Here is a 16,420-nt window from a genome sequence, read left to right as displayed (position 1 = left end):
ATTCTGTGAGCATTGCATTCCTGCTCTCTACTGTTTCCACTGGTCTCTAGCTATAACTTTTGCTTAGTTTCACTCTGCTACCATCTGCTGGGGTGCTGCAGCTAATAGGTGCTAAAGCTCTGATGGCCTCTGTAGCCTAAGACCATGGTAGCAGCACTCAGCTAGGCAGCCAGCATAAACCTGTGGGATTTTTCAAGTTGATTCAAAGTCTATCCTTCTGGCTGCCTCTCTCCCTTTTCATCATAGATCTCTGGTCCCACTCAACTATCTAATTTGGGGCTAGAAAAAGTGGTTTTTTTTTCTATAGATGAATCCTTAATTGTCAGTCTGAGTCTCCTCAACTCATTTCAACCTAACAAAGCCACCAGCGTTTTGTGTGGCTTCCAACGTCATCATTCAACTGAAACTACCGGTACTCTCTCCAAAGTTGCTAATGATCTCTTAATTGCCAAATGCATTGGCCTCTTCTCAGTCCTTATCCTTCTTGACCGCCTTTAACACTGTTAATCACTCTATTCTCTTTCATATACTTCTCTATCTAGGTTTTCATGACACTTTTCTTTCCTTGTTCTCCTTTTATCCGTCAAACCACTTTTTTGTCTCCTTTGATGGATTTTTATCCACAATTCACCCACTAGACATGGGGTCCCCTAAGGCTCTATTTTTGCCTCTCTTCTCTTCTCCTCATAAACTGTTTCATTTGGCGATCTCATCAGCTCCCACGGATTTACTTACTATTTCCATGCTGATGATTCTTAATCTCTCTGCTGACCTCCCATCTGGAATCTCCAACATCATGTCAGACATCTGGAATTAGATTTTCATAAGCATGTTAATTTTAACATAACCAGAATGCAACTCATTATCTTTCTTCCCAAACCCTCCCACTTAGCTTCCCGACATCATCCTCCAAGTCATCCAGGCTCACAACCCAGGTGTCAATCAATCAATAGACGGTGTGCCAGGCACTCTACTAAGCCCTAGGGATACAAAGGAAGGCAAAAGACAGCCCCTGCCCTCAGGGAGCTCACACTCTAGTGCCAACAACCATGTCCAGGCTAAGGAGGAAATACTCACTGAAGGAAAGGCACTAGAATGAAGAGGGATCGGGAAAAGAGGGCATCCTTGACCCCTCACTCTCGCCTCACTCCACATCCCATCATTTCCTAACATCTCTTTTGTTACTATAATGATAAGCCCTCATCACCTTACACCTGGACTATTGCGACGGCCTGTTGATTGGTCTCCCTACCTTAACTCTCTCTCCCCACTCCACGCCACTCTGCACTCCATTGTCAAAGTGATCTTCCTAAAATGCAGGTCTGATTATATCACCTTCCTGTTCAATGAACTCCAGTGTTGCCCTGTCGCACCTCCACATTCCAATCCGTTTGACTTTTAAAGTCTTTCATAGCTGGGCCCCTTCCTACCTTCCTAGTCTCCCTTCACCTCCACATCCTCTGTGATTCAGTGACACTGGCCTCCTTGCTGTTCCTCAAACAGGACACTCAGTCTCCTCTCAGTGCTGGTGTTTTCTCTGATGTTCCCATGCCTGGAAAGCTCTCCTTCCTCATCTCCACTGTTAGCATCCTTGGCTTCCTTGAAGTCTCAACATAAGTCCTGCCTTCTGCAAGAAGTCTTTCCATACCAGTAATCCTTAATATTAGAGCCTTCCCTCTGAGACTAACCTCAGTTTATCCTGGATGTCTCTTACTTGTTTGCATGTTGTCTCCCTCATTACTCTTTGAGAGCCGAGGATGGTTTTTGTTCTCCTTTTCATACATGTACACACACAAATATCAAGAGAGAGATGGCTAGATAGACATAGATATAGATATATAGATACACATATACATACACACACATATTCTTACTGCTTAGTACAGTGTCTGGTATAAGTAGGTACTTAATACATGCTCCTTGACTGGGACATGGCGACGAGGTTCCTCCTTAATGTTCCTGGTTGGCACTTAAATGAATCCTGGGCTAAGATCCAAAAAGTTAGATGAAGCCTAAGGGGGAATGTTTCAAATTCCATTCTTTTCTGTGCTTATCTGCCAGCAATAAAATCACTGATCTTTGGCATCACTGACAGGTTAAAAACTTCACAGTTCTCCTTATAAATATTTGTAGAGGACCAGCCAAGCCAAATATGAAGAGGGTGACTACTGGTGACAAACTTCTTGGCTATAGGAATCCATGAAACAGAAAAAAAATACCAAATGACCCTAGTCTTGCATAGATAGCTTCCTTCTACTTCTCTAGTGGCAAAGTAGCTTGTAGAAAAGGGTGCTAAGACTCACACAGTTTTTAGACTGTCTACAAATGTTTACTTAATTGCTTATATTATAAGTATGTGATAATTTTCCATTGACCAATGAATGGACATGTAGTAAGAATGGATCAGAAGTGTATGAGTGATTAAGGGGAAGCTGAATCATACATGGTAGTCTAGTATAATGGAAAGAATGCTGACCACGGAATCAGAGAACCTGACTCCTGCCTCTTACTAGCTGCATGGTCTTGACCAAATTATTTCATCTCTCTGGGCCTCAGTTCCTTATTTGTCCAATGAGAAAGTTAGACTAGATGACCTCCAGGGTTCCTCTCAACTCTAAATCTGTAAACCATGATCATAACATAATGCTCTTCATTATACAGAAATGGAAGGATGATTTCTAGGTTTCTCTTGAAGAGAAAAATTGAAGGAGTTGGTAGAGTTGGTTTTATCAGGTCCTCTAGTTCACTCTAGCCACACATCCAAGGTCAAGAGGAAACATTATTTTATGGAGTATTAGGTTATCTGTCATTATAGTGTGCATTATTGGTATTTTTAAAAAGATCACACAGCAAATAATTGCAGCTTATTAGTCAGTATCTGTTGGAGAGAGTGAGGAAATAGAGACATTCTACAAAAGCTGTCCAAAACTCTTCAAATTAAATCAGCATGTACGTTAATATTTGGTGACCAGTGCAAAAGTGGACATAGAGGATAACAGCAAAAGATATATTGTAAAACATAGTTCAGGAGTAAAAATCAAGACAGGTCAAAAGTTAAAGGCTAGGGGGTGGCTAGGTTGCACAGTGAATAGAGCACTGGCCCTGGAGTCAGGAGAACCTGAGTTCAAATCCAGCCGACACTTAACACTTACTAGCCGTGTGACCTTGGGCAAGTCACTTAACCCCACTTGCTCCGCCCTCCCCCCTCCAAAAAGCAAAAAAAAAAAGTTATAGGCTATACAAAAGCATCACATCTTTATGATGCTAATACTTATTTTGAGAAGAGAATCTGAAGGCACTGAATGTGGTGAACCTCAAATAATATCACAGAAAAATGAAACTGATTATATTCTAAAAGAAAATTGATTATTGATGTGGCATATAGCCAGATCACCAACTTGCTACAGCAAAAATTGAAACAATAGCAAGAGGAAAGGGAAAAAAATGAAGATATGACAAGCAATTGCAGCAGCTCTAATCTAACTTGTTGAAACTAAACAAGCAGGGAAATTGATAAAAGAATAGACTGAGTTAGACTGTAATCTTTTCCTAAGGAAGTTAACTCATGTAAATCAGTCACCACTAGAAAGAGACCAGAAGAACCTAGAAATTGCCTGAGCCAGCAAAAATTCCGTCTCTTTATCAAACGGAGATCCTGCCTGAGAGGATAAATTCATTTGTAAGATCTTACAGAGAATAGTGGGACATTATGAGTAATATTGAGTCATAAAACACTGAGGAGAAGTGGAGGTAAAAACTAGTTTTAAAAAAAGTTTGGTGAGAGACCAAACTAAACAAAGTCATCCTGAGGGCATTTAAGGATGAAGCTGGCAGGAAGACAACAAACAGATAAAAAATAGAAAAGCTCTGTAATGTTTTTGTAACAAATTCTTTTCACCATTAATTACAATGGAGCCACAACATTTGGAGTCGAATATCATAGTGCAGAATATGTTCTATGAGGAAGTAGAAATGGCACCAAAGAAAACAGAAAGAGGAGGTTTGTGCTGGAGGGGATACAATTTTGTGGGTGCTGGGGTTTAATTCTCAAGGTAGATACCTTGAGGAAGAGATGATTCTAAATACTAGGGAAAAACTGACAATAACTTATTGTTTTCAAGATAAGGTGACTAGGAGAATATGAACAATTACTGACCTGTATGGCAACTTTTCCACCTCCCTAAAATTTTCATGAGAATGATAATAGCTAGTATTTATATAGTGCTTTAAGATTTGCAAATCACTTTTCATCTGTTCTTTCCTTTGGATCCTCACAACAACCCTGGGAGGTAGATGCTGTTATCATCCCATTTTCTAGATGAGGAAACTTAAAAGGTTAAGTGATTTGGTCAGGGTCGCATAGTTTTTAAGTGTCTGAGGCAGGATTTGGACTCAGACCTTCTAGACTCTAAATCCAACATTCTATGGAGTAGAATTCTATTATTCTATGGAATAATCCTACCTTGAGTACAAGCTTTTTCAAATGATAATCCGCAGCAGACTATTTTTAGAGTTACACAGCTGACTAGAAGATATACAGAATACAAGATCCTGCTGTGATCATTTATTGAACTATAAAATTTTCAGATGCTATTTTGTTGATCAAACAAATATCTATTTTCCAGATTTTTTTTTGCCTTTCGGGGGGCATGGCTAGTTTTTTTGTGTTAAGTTTCTGAAGCCGAAACCGAACTCAGGTCCTCCCGACTCTGGGGCCGGCACTTTTACTCACTGTGCCACCTAGCCGCCCCAAGTACACATATTTTAGAGAGATATGACAGATGGACAGTGAGCTGGGACCAGATTTGGAAAGGAGAAGAATGGCTAAATGGACTGAGAAACTGCAGAGTTCTTTAAATGACTCCCAGCTTCTCTCTGAAATAAAGGTGAATCTTCCAATGATACTGTATAATTGTGAGTTATACAATGTTGCATCTACAAAAAAATTAAAGTTGTAGGTCATCCACATGGCAACAGAGAAGTACATGGTGAACATGAATAGAATGCAATTCATCACCAAAAATTGTGCAATCAATGCTGAGAAAAGGATGTAATTTTTATTGTTTAGTTGTTTTTCAGTCATGTCTCACTCTTCATGACCCCGTTTGGGGTTTTCTTGGCAAAGATACTGGAATGGTTTGCCATTCCCTTCTCCAGCTCATTTTACAGATGAGGAAACTGAGGCAAACAGGGTGAAATGACTTGCCCAGGGTTACAAAACTAGTAAGTGTCTCAGTTTGGATTTGAACTCAGGAAGAGGAGTTTTCCTGTCTCTGGGCCCAGCATTCTATCCTCTATACCACCTAGTTGCCCCCAAAAGATGTCATTAGGACAGAAAAGAGAATGGGCTGGTCTAGTGGTGAGAGTGAAGGAATAAATCATAGACAGCCCACTTCTTCTGTAGCTATCCATGCAATGTGAGGAGGATTAGAAGAAGGTCTTCGCCTGATTAGAGGGACTTCTTGTGGAGGACTCACAGGATGTAGATTAGATGGGCTGCAATCTCTGTTACTGGATGAAGTACCCACATTCATGAGATCTCAGAGCTGGACAGAAAGTCTACGAAGCCGTAAAATTAAAACTTTATTGTACAGATGTTAAAACTGTCACCCGGAGAGGTTACCCAAGATTACACGGACAGTAATAATGGCTGGGACTAGAAGCTACATTTTAGGATTTCATAATAGCCACATGATAAATGTCTGTTAAATTGTTTTGTTAAATTTCCGTATAGAGCTACTTACAGCTATATAGAGAGTTGGCCAGGGGTCAAGGATGGCAGTTTCTGAAAAACTCCATCCTCAGCGGGGAAGGGCAGATGGGGCAGAACAGCAGAGTTTCCTTGCAGGCTTTGGTACCACCCTCCCCTCTTAACCTCCCCAGGAGGCAGTAGCCGTGCAGTTAGAGCCTCAGCGTCTGATCAAGATCCGAGACGTCCTGGGGGAGCTGCCTGGCCCACACTACAGGTATATGTTCTCCCATCTCCTACAGCCTAGAGGGGGATCCAAACTCTGAAACCTCTCTCCCAATCTTGCATGACACACAAAAGACAGTATTCACAAATCCTGGTTCTACTGGGATTTCTATGATGCATTCCCTATTCTCTTCCTGCTCCTTTGTTTCACTCTTTGGTTTCCAGGACCTTGGAATACCTCATGCGTCACCTGGTGCATATGGCTTCATTCAGTGCTCAGACCAATATGCATGCTAGAAACCTGGCCATTGTGTGGGCCCCAAATCTGCTAAGGTAGGTTGGGGTGGGGAAGGTTTGGGAGTTGTAGATGCTAGATTATACACCAGTGTAGTCTTTCCAGGAAATAAGGTGTAAACTCTGTGTGTGTGTGTGTGTGTGTGTGTGTGTGTGTGTGTGTGTGTGTGTATTGGAAGGGTTGAGTGGAAAGTAGACTTGTGGAGTCAGGTAACAGAGATGAGAGGGAAGGTTTTGGAGGTACAAGGTTAGATATGGGTGACAGGACTCAGTCAGCCAAAAAGTTGTAGTCATCTTTTCTTGGGGTGGGGCTAACTTCTATATGAGAGAAAATGAGGAAAGGAAAGAAGCATTTATTCAGTGAAGGAGGGAAGAGGAGTGGGTACAGACTCTCTCCTGTCTTTCTTCCCTCCAGGTCTAAGGACATAGAAGCCTCTGGATTCAATGGGACAGCAGCCTTCATGGAGGTGAGAGTACAGTCCATTGTGGTCGAGTTCATCCTCACACATGTTGACCAGCTCTTTGGGGGTGCCACTCTTACAGGTAAGTTCCTCCAGTATAGAATTAGAATGAATCTTAGAGATAGGAAAACTGGGGCTCAGATAAGGGAAATATCATTTCTAAAATTATACCCCTAGTTGGTATCAGAGTCAGAATTAAAACCTAGATTTCCTGACTTCCAATCCATTGCTCCTTACCTCTCAGTGATACTACCCCCTATCCTTCTCTGTTGATAAATTAAACAGCCTCTAATTCGAATCAGGTTCTCCTAGGCCCACTGTCTTCTCATTCTTGCTGCCCCTGGCTAATGCCCTGGAATGGCCCCTGGGTACGTGCTGCTCCCCTACCGGGAGCAGACTGAGAGGGGCAGGTGTGTGCCACTTAACAACAGATCCCTTTTATTGTTCAAGCTGATGTCTGTTTTTCTTTAGGTGGCGAGGCAGAGACTGGCTGGCGTATGCTACCAGCATCACGGGGAATGGTCAGCCCTGAGGAGCCCTTGTCCAGACAGTTGTCCTACCACCTTCCAAGTGTTCTGCAAGCTGGGGATGGCCCCCCACAGATCCGGCCCTATCATACCATCATTGAGATTGGGGATCACAAGTAATCCTTCCACATCTACCTCTGTTACCCCTTCTGTTTCTTTTTTTTTTTTAATTAGTTTTGACCTCACTTCCTAAGATTTCATGCTTCTAACTCTTTATCCCAGAACTCTACTCTTTTTTTATCCAATTTTGGCTTTTGACTTTTGTTTTTTCTTCGTTTTCTTCTACTCTCCTCTTCACAAAGGAGGAAGGGGTCTCTTAAGGTCAGGAAATGGAAATCCATCTTCAATCTAGGTCGTTCTGGCCATGACACCAAGCGCAAGCCACCCAGGGTGGGTGAGGAGAGGGGTAAGTATGTGTTTGATGGGAGAGGCACTCTGTGGGTACCTCCTGAGCCCTTGCCCCTTCTCACAGCCCTGTTTTACAGAGGAAAAATCTGACAAAGCATCACTGCGGCCAGCCAAAAGCATGGATTCATTGAGTGCTGCAGCAGGAGCTAATGACGGTGGGTATGGGTGATGGTGAGAGTATCAGTGACTGTGTCTACATATGTGTGCTTTGAGTTCAGTGGGAGAGCACCTGTAGATATGTCTGCATGGGTATATGTCTATGGGAATGAGTGTGTGTGTGTGTGTGTGTGTAGCCATAATATATGAAGAGGCCATTGAGTATGTATGTACATGTGTGTTGACCTGAGGGCAGGATAAGGAGAATATATGTTTTCGAGCTAAAGGTAAGAAGAGGTCAGAGACAGTATGCATGCACATCAGTGATTGGGTGCCAGGGTGGTGGGTGACCAGTGACTGTGTGTGTGTGTGTGTATGTATGTGTGTGTTTGTGTGTGTGTGCCTTCTCATGGAAATGGGAGAAGAATCATGATGCTGCTGCTTAGGTAGCTTTAGCCACATCTTGGACCCAAATCTCCCAGGAAATAGAAAGCACCCTTCAGTGACAGGCGTGCCACATCTCCATGGCCTTCATTTCTTTGCATGGTTGGGGGAGGGAGGGATAGACAGTGTGCCCCTGGACAGGGCAGTGTTGGGGTGGGGGGAACTCAAGGACATGTCTATCCACACCATTCCTTCCTCTTTCTGCAGAGCCAGAGGGACTAGGGAAGCCTAAGAGTTCTCGGCCAAGCCCTCTTCAGTTGGAAAGTCTTGAAGATGTCTCTATGGAAGCAGATGGAGAAAAGGAGACAGAGGTGGAACCACAGAGCGGAACAAGCTCTGAGCCAGGCACCCCTAGAACTAGCCGAGCAGGAGCCCGGGCAGCAGGCTGCAGTCGGGCTGAGCGCTGTGCTGGAGTCCATATCTCTGACCCCTACAATGTCAATCTGCCCCTACATATCACATCCATCCTCAGTGTACCACCCAACATCATCTCTAATACGGCAGTAGCACGACTCACACGAGGACTTGAGTGTCCTGCCTTGCAAGCCCGGCCTCTCTTTGGCCCTGGCTTTGGCTCTGGACCCCGAGGTGAGCAACCCCAGAACTGGGAGAAGAAAAGGTCAAGGGGACTCGAGTTGGAGGGGCTGAGAGATTAGACACTGGGTTCAAGCTGGGAAAGTTTAGAAGCCATTTCTCCAAGTTTGGGGATAGGAAAGAAGTGGGAATAGGCCAAGCCAATGACCTCAATGATTCTCCTTTGACTCTATGGAGGAAAGACCCTTCAATACCCTCTTGTACACACTTCTATCTCTTTCCCTTACTTCCCCTCTTTTCTGTCTTTCCTCCCTTCCCCTTTGCCACAATCCTGGAATTGTGAATAAGAAGAGAGAATGGGCAGAGAGTGCTAGGGAATTCCAGAGGAAAAAGAAAGAGGGTTTGTGACTGGCACATACAGGAAGTGTTGTTGATGGAAGCATTAGTGTTGCAATGGTAGAATTATTGATGATGGGTATATCAGTGACATGAGGGTTGATGACCAGAGTATCAGGTGTATCTGTGATTGGGCATATTGGGGTCAGAAGTATTTGTGATGGAGTATCAGCAATGGGGATTATCACTGATGGAGGTTATCTTTGATGAGGAGTATCAGTGACAGGAGTAGGGGAGCTAGCTACATGGTATAGTAGATAGAGAGTTGGATCTAGAGTCAGGAAAACCTGAGTTCAAATTCTGCCTCAGACACTTACTCAGACACCAGTCATGTGATCCTGGGCAAATCACTTAACCTTTGTCTGCCTCAGTTTCCTCATCTAAAAAATGGGAATAATAATAACCCCTACCTCCAAGGATTGTTATGAGGATAAAATCACAATATTTGTAAAATTCTTTGCAAATAATAAACCATTACATAAACGTAATTTATTATTATTGATGCTAAGAATTGACATTGGGAAGACTAGTATTAGTACCTCTGGTGACAAGTGAATGCTTCTTCCCCTACAGATGAGAAGATGGAGATAAGCCCAGCCCCAGCTCCTTTGGTCCCCAACCCTGAATCCCCTAAGCTGGGCCCCTCTTTACCTGAAGACCAGGAAGACTCTCTGTCCCAAGAGGTGCAGGACTCCTTCTCCTTCCTGGAAGATTCTGGAAGTAGCTCAGAACCAGAATGGACTGGTGGGGAAACCAAGGAGGCAGTCCTGGCAGAAGGAACCTGCTCTCCTGGGGAAGATGACCCTAATATTGGTTACCTGGAGGAGCTCTTGGGTGCTGGACCTCAGGTAAGGAGGAGACAATGGAAGAAGAGGGATACACCTGGGAGGTGGTAAAGGATACAGGATCAGATCAATCTTTGGGGGGGCTGGTGTGGAGATCAGGTTCACTGAGGAAGCCCTTAGGAGCTTTCATTGCAGACTTTCCTGAGCAGTGGCTACTCTTGCTTGCAGGTGGAAGAATTCTCTGTGGAACCGCCCCTAGATGACTTGTCCTTGGATGAGGCACTGTTTGTCCTGGCTCCTACTTGTTGCTCCCAAGACACTGGGACCCCTGAGCAGGAAGAAGACGTTTTCCTCAGTGCCTATGATGACCTGAGCCCACTGTTGGTTCCTGGATCCCAAGGAAGGGAAGATCTAGGGAGAAAGGAAGATGAAGCAGATGGAGGTCAAACCTTTTCAGAACATGGAGGGGAAAGAGCTTACAAGGAAGGTGGAGAGAATAAGGTGAAAGAATCTGAGAGAGTCTTTGAGACTAATGAAGAGGCTAAGGGCAGTCAGGAACCTGTAGCTAAAGCAGATGGAGAAAAGGGAAGGGACGCTAAGAGAAATGAAAAAGAGGAGGTCGAAGAAGTGAAGACCAAAGGGCAAAGGGAAGCTGAGGGCGAGGAGGAAGTGGAGGGTGAGGAGGAGTTTAGGGGAGAGAAGGCTGGAGGAGAGAAGACTGAGGGTGAAGAGAAACCAGGGGGATTAGTAGAAGTTGAGCATGAGGAAAATATAGGGAAAGAAGAGAAGACAAAGGACCAAGACAAGACTAGAGTAGAAGCACAAGTTGAGGATGAGAAGACAATGGAAGAACAGAAGGCTGATGGAGAGAATACTGAGGGACAAGAGCAAGCTAGCAGGAAAGAGGAGCCTGGGGGAGAGGAGGACCAGGAGGTTGGAAATGATACAGTGAGAGGGGCAGATGAGAACCATCAGGGCACTGAGGGGAACTGGAAAACTCTAGACAACCATAAACTTGGTGAAAGCAGAGAGACCAAAGTTGGAGAGGAAAGTGGGTACAGGAACAAAGAATCTGGAGAAAGACAGAAGGAAAGGGAAGATAAAGGAAGCATTGAGTGGGATGCTGAGGATATCAGTGGCAACAGGGAATGTGGGGATGGAGAAGCAGAAGATCAGGAGGTTGGAGTGGATAGTCTGTCAGGGGATCTGGACCCAGAAGTAGTGCTTTGGAGATCTAGTAATGTCAGAGGTCATGATGCCAACCCTCCTGGGGGAGTAGTCCCACAATCCCCTAGACCAGAAGACAGGGAACCTGAAAGGCAGACTACTCTTGAGAACTGTGTCCTGTACCCTTGTGTCCCATCATCCTCTGTGCTGCATTCTGATGTAGCCGGCAGTGTCAGTATGCGCCTGGCTTCTACCTTGGTCCAAGTTCAGCAGGTCAAATCTGTGCCTGTAGTACCCCCCAAACCACAGTTTGCCAAGATGCCTAGCACACTGGGTAGCAAGATCCATGTAGCACCGGCAAACCCATGCCCACGGCCTGGAAGGCTTGATGGAACACCTGGAGAGGGTGTCCAAGGGACCCGTGCCTCCCGTTCCTCCTGGAGGAATGGAGGTAGCCTTTCCTTTGATGCTGCTGTTGCATTAGCACGAGAGAGGCAGAGGACAGAGACTCAAGTCATCAGGAGGACCCAGACCTGTATTGGGGGTGGGGATGGAAGCCTCCTTCCCAGTAGTACCTCTCCTTCCACCCTACCCCCAGCCTCTTTTTCCCGGCCTCTCAGTTGCTTGGAGCCCCCACTCCCAGGTCAGGAAGGGGCTGGACCCCGGAGCCGACATAGTCTGCCACCTAGAGAACCCCAGCTTCTTAACACTGTCATCTCCCCCCAAAGAAGAACCTATGCATTTGAGGCACATGCTGGCCTTGAGGAGGGGGAAGGGCTCTGAGTAGGCCTGGAGCATTTGGGGTCAGCAGGCTCCACCTCCTGTCCAACTGTCTCCCTTGCAGTTCTCTAATCAGTGGAGAGATTCCCACTTCATGGGCTCTGACCCCTAGCTTCTGTTTTCAGACTCTAGAAAGCCATGGCCTTGGATCATCTGAAGCTTAGTTCAGACAAAACCAGCCCTTGGGACACCCCTAGCATCAGGGTCCTGCCCCAGGGTCCAGGTCCATGAGCTTCCAGTGGGAAGCAAAGTCAGGAGACAGACTGGTGGGCAGACACAACACTGAGATGGTTTTCACTGAAAAAATGCATGGGAACTCAATCCAAATTCTTCTGCTCCTTTGGAGCTGGAGATCCCTCTTCCTAGAGCCCACCATATCCCGCTAGGACACTAGGATATCTTTAAGAGCTGCCCATCTTCATCCTGTTCTTGGTCTCTTGGGTATTGCCTGAAATTTGAGACTTAGTGGGGAGGTAAATGTTCAAGAACCTCATGGAAGAATCAGCATCAGGTGCTCCTGTGCCCCTTCCATAAAGGTCATAAAGTCATAGTTCTTTAGCCCATCCCCACCCTTAACCTCCAGGGAGTTGGGGGAGTGATGGTATCCTCTGCTAACCTCTCAGGTCTTCTGTCTTTGGAAAGACTCCCCTCCTTATAGCCCCGTTATGGGGGGAAAAGAATGGAGGGATCCTGACCACAGGCCTATTGTTTCCTACCATGGAGAGAAAACCATATATATGACTCAGTTTGGAGACTAGGTCTGTGGTTGTAGGGGGTGATTTGAAATAAAATAAAAGATGTATATTTTCATATATGTCAAATGATTCCTCTTTACTCAAATTGTTGGGGTGAGAGAAAATGATTTGGCCAGTTAGTGATTTTTGTATCCATGCTCACTTGGCCCAACAGGCAATTAAACAGCAGTAATCACACTGCAATGGAGAATGCAGATTTCTATGTTCCATCTCATTATATACTTCCAGAAGCAGGCTCAGTAAATATCCCCATGGGCCCCCTGCACACACTGTCAGGATCGGGTCCTCAATGGTCACCCAGTACACAGGCATATACAATTATTTACTTTTCTCCCTCATTTGAATGTGAGCATCTTGAAGGCAGGGACCATTTAAACATTTTCTTTGCATCACTGTTGTTTAACACAGTGCCTGGCATATAGTAAGTACATAATAAATGCTTAATGCCTTATCTATATACTATTGTAACTCAGCTTTGGCACATACTCAGTTCACCAAAGATAGAAGTGTCCATGTGGGAGATGGCAAGGAGAAAGACATCCTTCATTTCTCTACCATGTGGTTGGGAACAACTTCTTTCCCATTGGCTGTGTAGCCAGAATAGACTGTATCTTTAAAACTATCTGACTGGGATTGTCTTGCTCTCTTTTTTTTTCTGGCCTTGTCTAGGGGGACCCTGAGACACCTTAGACACCAAACATTGACCTGGGTGTGTGTTTGGAGAAGGGCTATTTCCCACCCATCTTTTCCTTTTAGATCCTGTTGGCCCTAAGAGTTGAGCTTGAGATTTTGGTCTGTTTCATTAGTCTTTTTGAGTGTGGAGCACAGGTGGTGGAGTTTAAGTGTGTTTGGAACCCAGGATTCTGAGTTGGATGTTGCTTTCAGCTAAAGAGATAAAATGTAACACTTGGCCTTCAGGGCCATGGAAGTCACTGTTACAGTATCAATCAGTCAATCACTGATCAGTCAGCAAGCTTCTATTGAGAGCCTACTCTGTGCCAGGAACTGTGTAATGTGGGAAGGGGGGACTACACAAATGTGAAACAATCTACCCTCATGGAGTTTACATTCTATTGCTCACTACTCTTTGGGTACAATCATTCAACCAACTTTGAATCCCCCTAATCTAATTTATGTCCCTGTATATTGACCAAAAAGATGTCATGAGGTATCTTTTCTTGCTTCCACCTTCTCCACATATGTTTTTCAATTCTGATTTGGCCGATGAGGTCCCTGTCCAGCCACACCCTCTTTAGACGGTTCCTTCATTTCTATTTTCCTGCAATTATTTGTTGAATTGCGATCTTACATGCCTCTTGAAGACAGCTGTAGAATCTTATGGTGTGAAGTCTTGCTCTTTCTCTCAACTATGAAATCTCTTGTGCATAAATCCAGGGTTCATGTTGGATAATGGTCCAGTTTTCCACTTTTTCTAAAATAAAATCAAGAATAGAATTGCAAAGAAAGCTAATGATACTGAAAAGTAGTTATCAAAAAAATTTTTTTTAATAAGTTAATTTACTGTAGTCTCCTTGGGGACAGGGATTATCTTTCTGTAAGTGTATCAGTAGTACTTAGCAAAGTATTTGGCAGATAGTAAGGGCAGCTAGGTGGCACAGGGGATAGAGTGCCAGGCCAGGAGTCAGGAAGACTCATCTTCATGGGTTCAAAACATCAGACACTTACTAGCTGTGTGACCCTGGGCAAGTCATTTAACCCTGCTTGCCTCAGTTTCCTCATTTGTAAAACAAGCCAGAGAAGGAAATGGCAAACTTTTCTAGTATCTTTGCCAAGAAAACCCCAAATGGAGTCATTGGACATGACTGAATAACAACAAAGCATTTAGCAAATGCTGTTTTCATTCCTTTACTTATTCACATTTTATTATCAAGTAAAATAATATTTGTAAAGCACTTAGCACAGTACCTGGCACATTGTAGACTCTTAATCCTTCCCTTCATACCTAGGGGGTGATTTGAAATAAAAGATGTATTTTTTTAATGGATGTAGGATTGGAATGATTCCTGTTTTAAGGACCTTGGGTGAAAGGTAACATTCAGCAATAAATATAAATGTTCAAATACACAAATTTTTTTGAAAATAATGTAAATGACTGAACAGAAGACAGTAAACTTCCCATTTAGTTTGTTGGGAAAAGACTGTATGACTAATTTTAACAAAATAGTAACAAGTCTTCTCTCTGTCCACACTGGAATAATATTTTCTGAATATCCCAATTTTATTGTGGTTATTTACGTAATTTTAGTCAATATTCATTTTGTTATTTTGCTCCCTTTTTTTCCACCCAATATCCCTTAGGTTCATGGATTTGGAGGTGAAAAGGCACAGATACATCATTTTGACTAACTTCATTTTACAAATAAGGAAACTTTATGCCTAAAAAACTAGCACCTTGCCCAAAGTCACACAAATAAGGAGCTGAGCCAGGATCCAACCCAAGTCCTCTGACTCCAAAACCAGTCCTCCTTCATAGAAACCTTCCTGTTTCTTTGTATACCACATATTTATCATTTCTTTCAGTGCAGTGATATTCTATTGCTTTCACATAACACAAATTCCCAATAACAGGACATTACGGTAATCACCAAATTTTTACTGTTACGATTAATGCTGGCAGTATTTGGTAGATAGACATTGAGATGATTTTAAGAAATTTTAAAAAGGATGGGAACTCAATCCAAATTTCTGCTTTTCTTTGAAGGCTGATAAGCTTCTACCTAGAGCCCACCATACGCTGTTGTTTTTCTTTAGTCCGGTCCCACTTTTCAGGACCATATTTAGGGTTTTCTTGGCAAAGAAAAGAAGTTCGCCATTTCTAGCTCATTTTGCAGATGAGGAAACTGAGGCAAACAGGGTTAAGCAGCTTGCCCGGGGTCACAAAGCTGGTAAGAGTCTCACATCAGATTTGAACTAAAGGACGTGACTCTCCCTGACTCTGGACCAGCTCTCTATCCGCTGGACCACCTAGCAGCATCATGTGGTAAGGCATCTTTAAGAACTGGTGGGGGGGAGGGGCTATGGGAATGCAATGTGGCAGCGAATAGAGAGCGGGCCTGGGAACGAGAATGCTCGGGTTCAAGTGTGCAAGCTCACTCCTTAGCCTACTGGGTCACCAAGGTGCGGGACACTGGAGCTTTCTGGGTCCCAGGCAACTCTCTAAAACTAAGCAGAATGGTTTTGCTTGCACTGGAAGGAGTTCCTTCACCTGGAGCTCCTCCCTATAGAAATGGAATCACTGGTCAGCTGTAATTTTAAAATAAAAAATCGCCAGGCAGGATGGGGACCGATGAAACAAACCCTTTTTGATGCAGAGAGCGACAAGCATCACCTAGGTCCTTTGGTGACCACAGGCATGGATGGGTGTGGTCACGGGGGAATAAAAATGGGTTTTCAGGAGATCCGAAGCCAGGACATCCAAATCCTCCTAGAGGCTGAGGTCGCTGCATCTCGACCGCGCCTCAAAAGCCGGCGCCCGACAGGTGAAGCATGAGCGCTCGGTCAAGTTCCTGGTAATTCTTCTTACAAGAGTGCCCAGACCCAAGATGGCACCCGAAGCAGCCCTCGTCAAAGATGGCGGCCAAATCGAGGATCCCTCCCAGACTTAAGATGGTCTCTATCGAGCCTTCGACCCATTGTGGACCGTCAGCTGTCCGGAATCAAGATGACACTACGAGTTAGTCACCTCTCCTCGATGCCAATGGCAGCGAGCCCGTCCCCAGTCGAGCAGGGTCTTGCCAGCTCGACTTCACTTCTGCGCCTCTCCTACAAAGAATGACGCTCCTTTTCCGAAACCCTCACCAAGATGGCGGTAACAGGAAGTGGGCGGTGTCCCCCGCCG

At 44.4% G+C, this 16,420-nt stretch overlaps 2 protein-coding genes and 2 long non-coding RNA genes across 6 annotated transcripts in view; 1 reads left to right on the top strand and 3 right to left on the bottom strand.

Annotated features, from left to right (window-relative positions):
• LOC138147845 (uncharacterized) overlaps nt 1–9,854 on the bottom strand; it is a 26,505-nt gene extending 16,651 nt beyond the window's left edge. The window contains exons 1-2 of the long non-coding RNA XR_011164910.1: nt 9,726–9,854; nt 736–807 (exon numbers count right to left, since the gene is read on the bottom strand). This is a non-coding gene — a long non-coding RNA (uncharacterized lncRNA). The remainder of the gene's footprint in view (nt 1–735; nt 808–9,725) is intronic.
• ARHGAP30 (Rho GTPase activating protein 30) overlaps nt 1–12,472 on the top strand; it is a 24,092-nt gene extending 11,620 nt beyond the window's left edge. Inside the window, exons 4-12 of the mRNA XM_069070481.1 lie at nt 5,884–5,966; nt 6,140–6,247; nt 6,624–6,751; nt 7,141–7,312; nt 7,499–7,602; nt 7,682–7,759; nt 8,352–8,732; nt 9,648–9,922; nt 10,088–12,472. Of these exons, the coding sequence (XP_068926582.1) occupies nt 5,884–5,966; nt 6,140–6,247; nt 6,624–6,751; nt 7,141–7,312; nt 7,499–7,602; nt 7,682–7,759; nt 8,352–8,732; nt 9,648–9,922; nt 10,088–11,809 (3,051 nt within the window). The 3' untranslated portion in view covers nt 11,810–12,472. The remainder of the gene's footprint in view (nt 1–5,883; nt 5,967–6,139; nt 6,248–6,623; nt 6,752–7,140; nt 7,313–7,498; nt 7,603–7,681; nt 7,760–8,351; nt 8,733–9,647; nt 9,923–10,087) is intronic.
• UFC1 (ubiquitin-fold modifier conjugating enzyme 1) overlaps nt 1–16,420 on the bottom strand; it is a 428,252-nt gene that overhangs the window by 114,256 nt on the left and 297,576 nt on the right. The window lies entirely within an intron of this gene.
• LOC138147844 (uncharacterized) lies at nt 9,974–16,420 on the bottom strand. Of its 3 annotated transcripts, XR_011164909.1 has the most exons (3): nt 15,880–16,417; nt 13,871–13,993; nt 9,974–10,270 (listed from the first exon to the last, which is right to left on the bottom strand). It is a non-coding gene; the product is annotated as an uncharacterized lncRNA (long non-coding RNA). The 3 variants fall into 3 exon arrangements; XR_011164907.1 differs by lacking the exon at nt 9,974–10,270 and having other exon boundaries at nt 13,735–13,993; nt 15,880–16,420; XR_011164908.1 differs by lacking the exon at nt 9,974–10,270 and having other exon boundaries at nt 13,735–13,993; nt 15,788–16,315.

The sequence above is a fragment of the Petaurus breviceps genome, unplaced genomic scaffold, assembly GCF_028583685.1.
Source record: "Petaurus breviceps papuanus isolate PSGF00001 unplaced genomic scaffold, PetGlider_PUasm1.0 90808, whole genome shotgun sequence".
NCBI classification, from domain to species: Eukaryota; Metazoa; Chordata; class Mammalia; order Diprotodontia; family Petauridae; genus Petaurus; species Petaurus breviceps.
The sequence above is the reverse complement of the archived record's forward strand: the minus strand, read 5'-3'. Positions and strand labels throughout refer to the sequence as shown.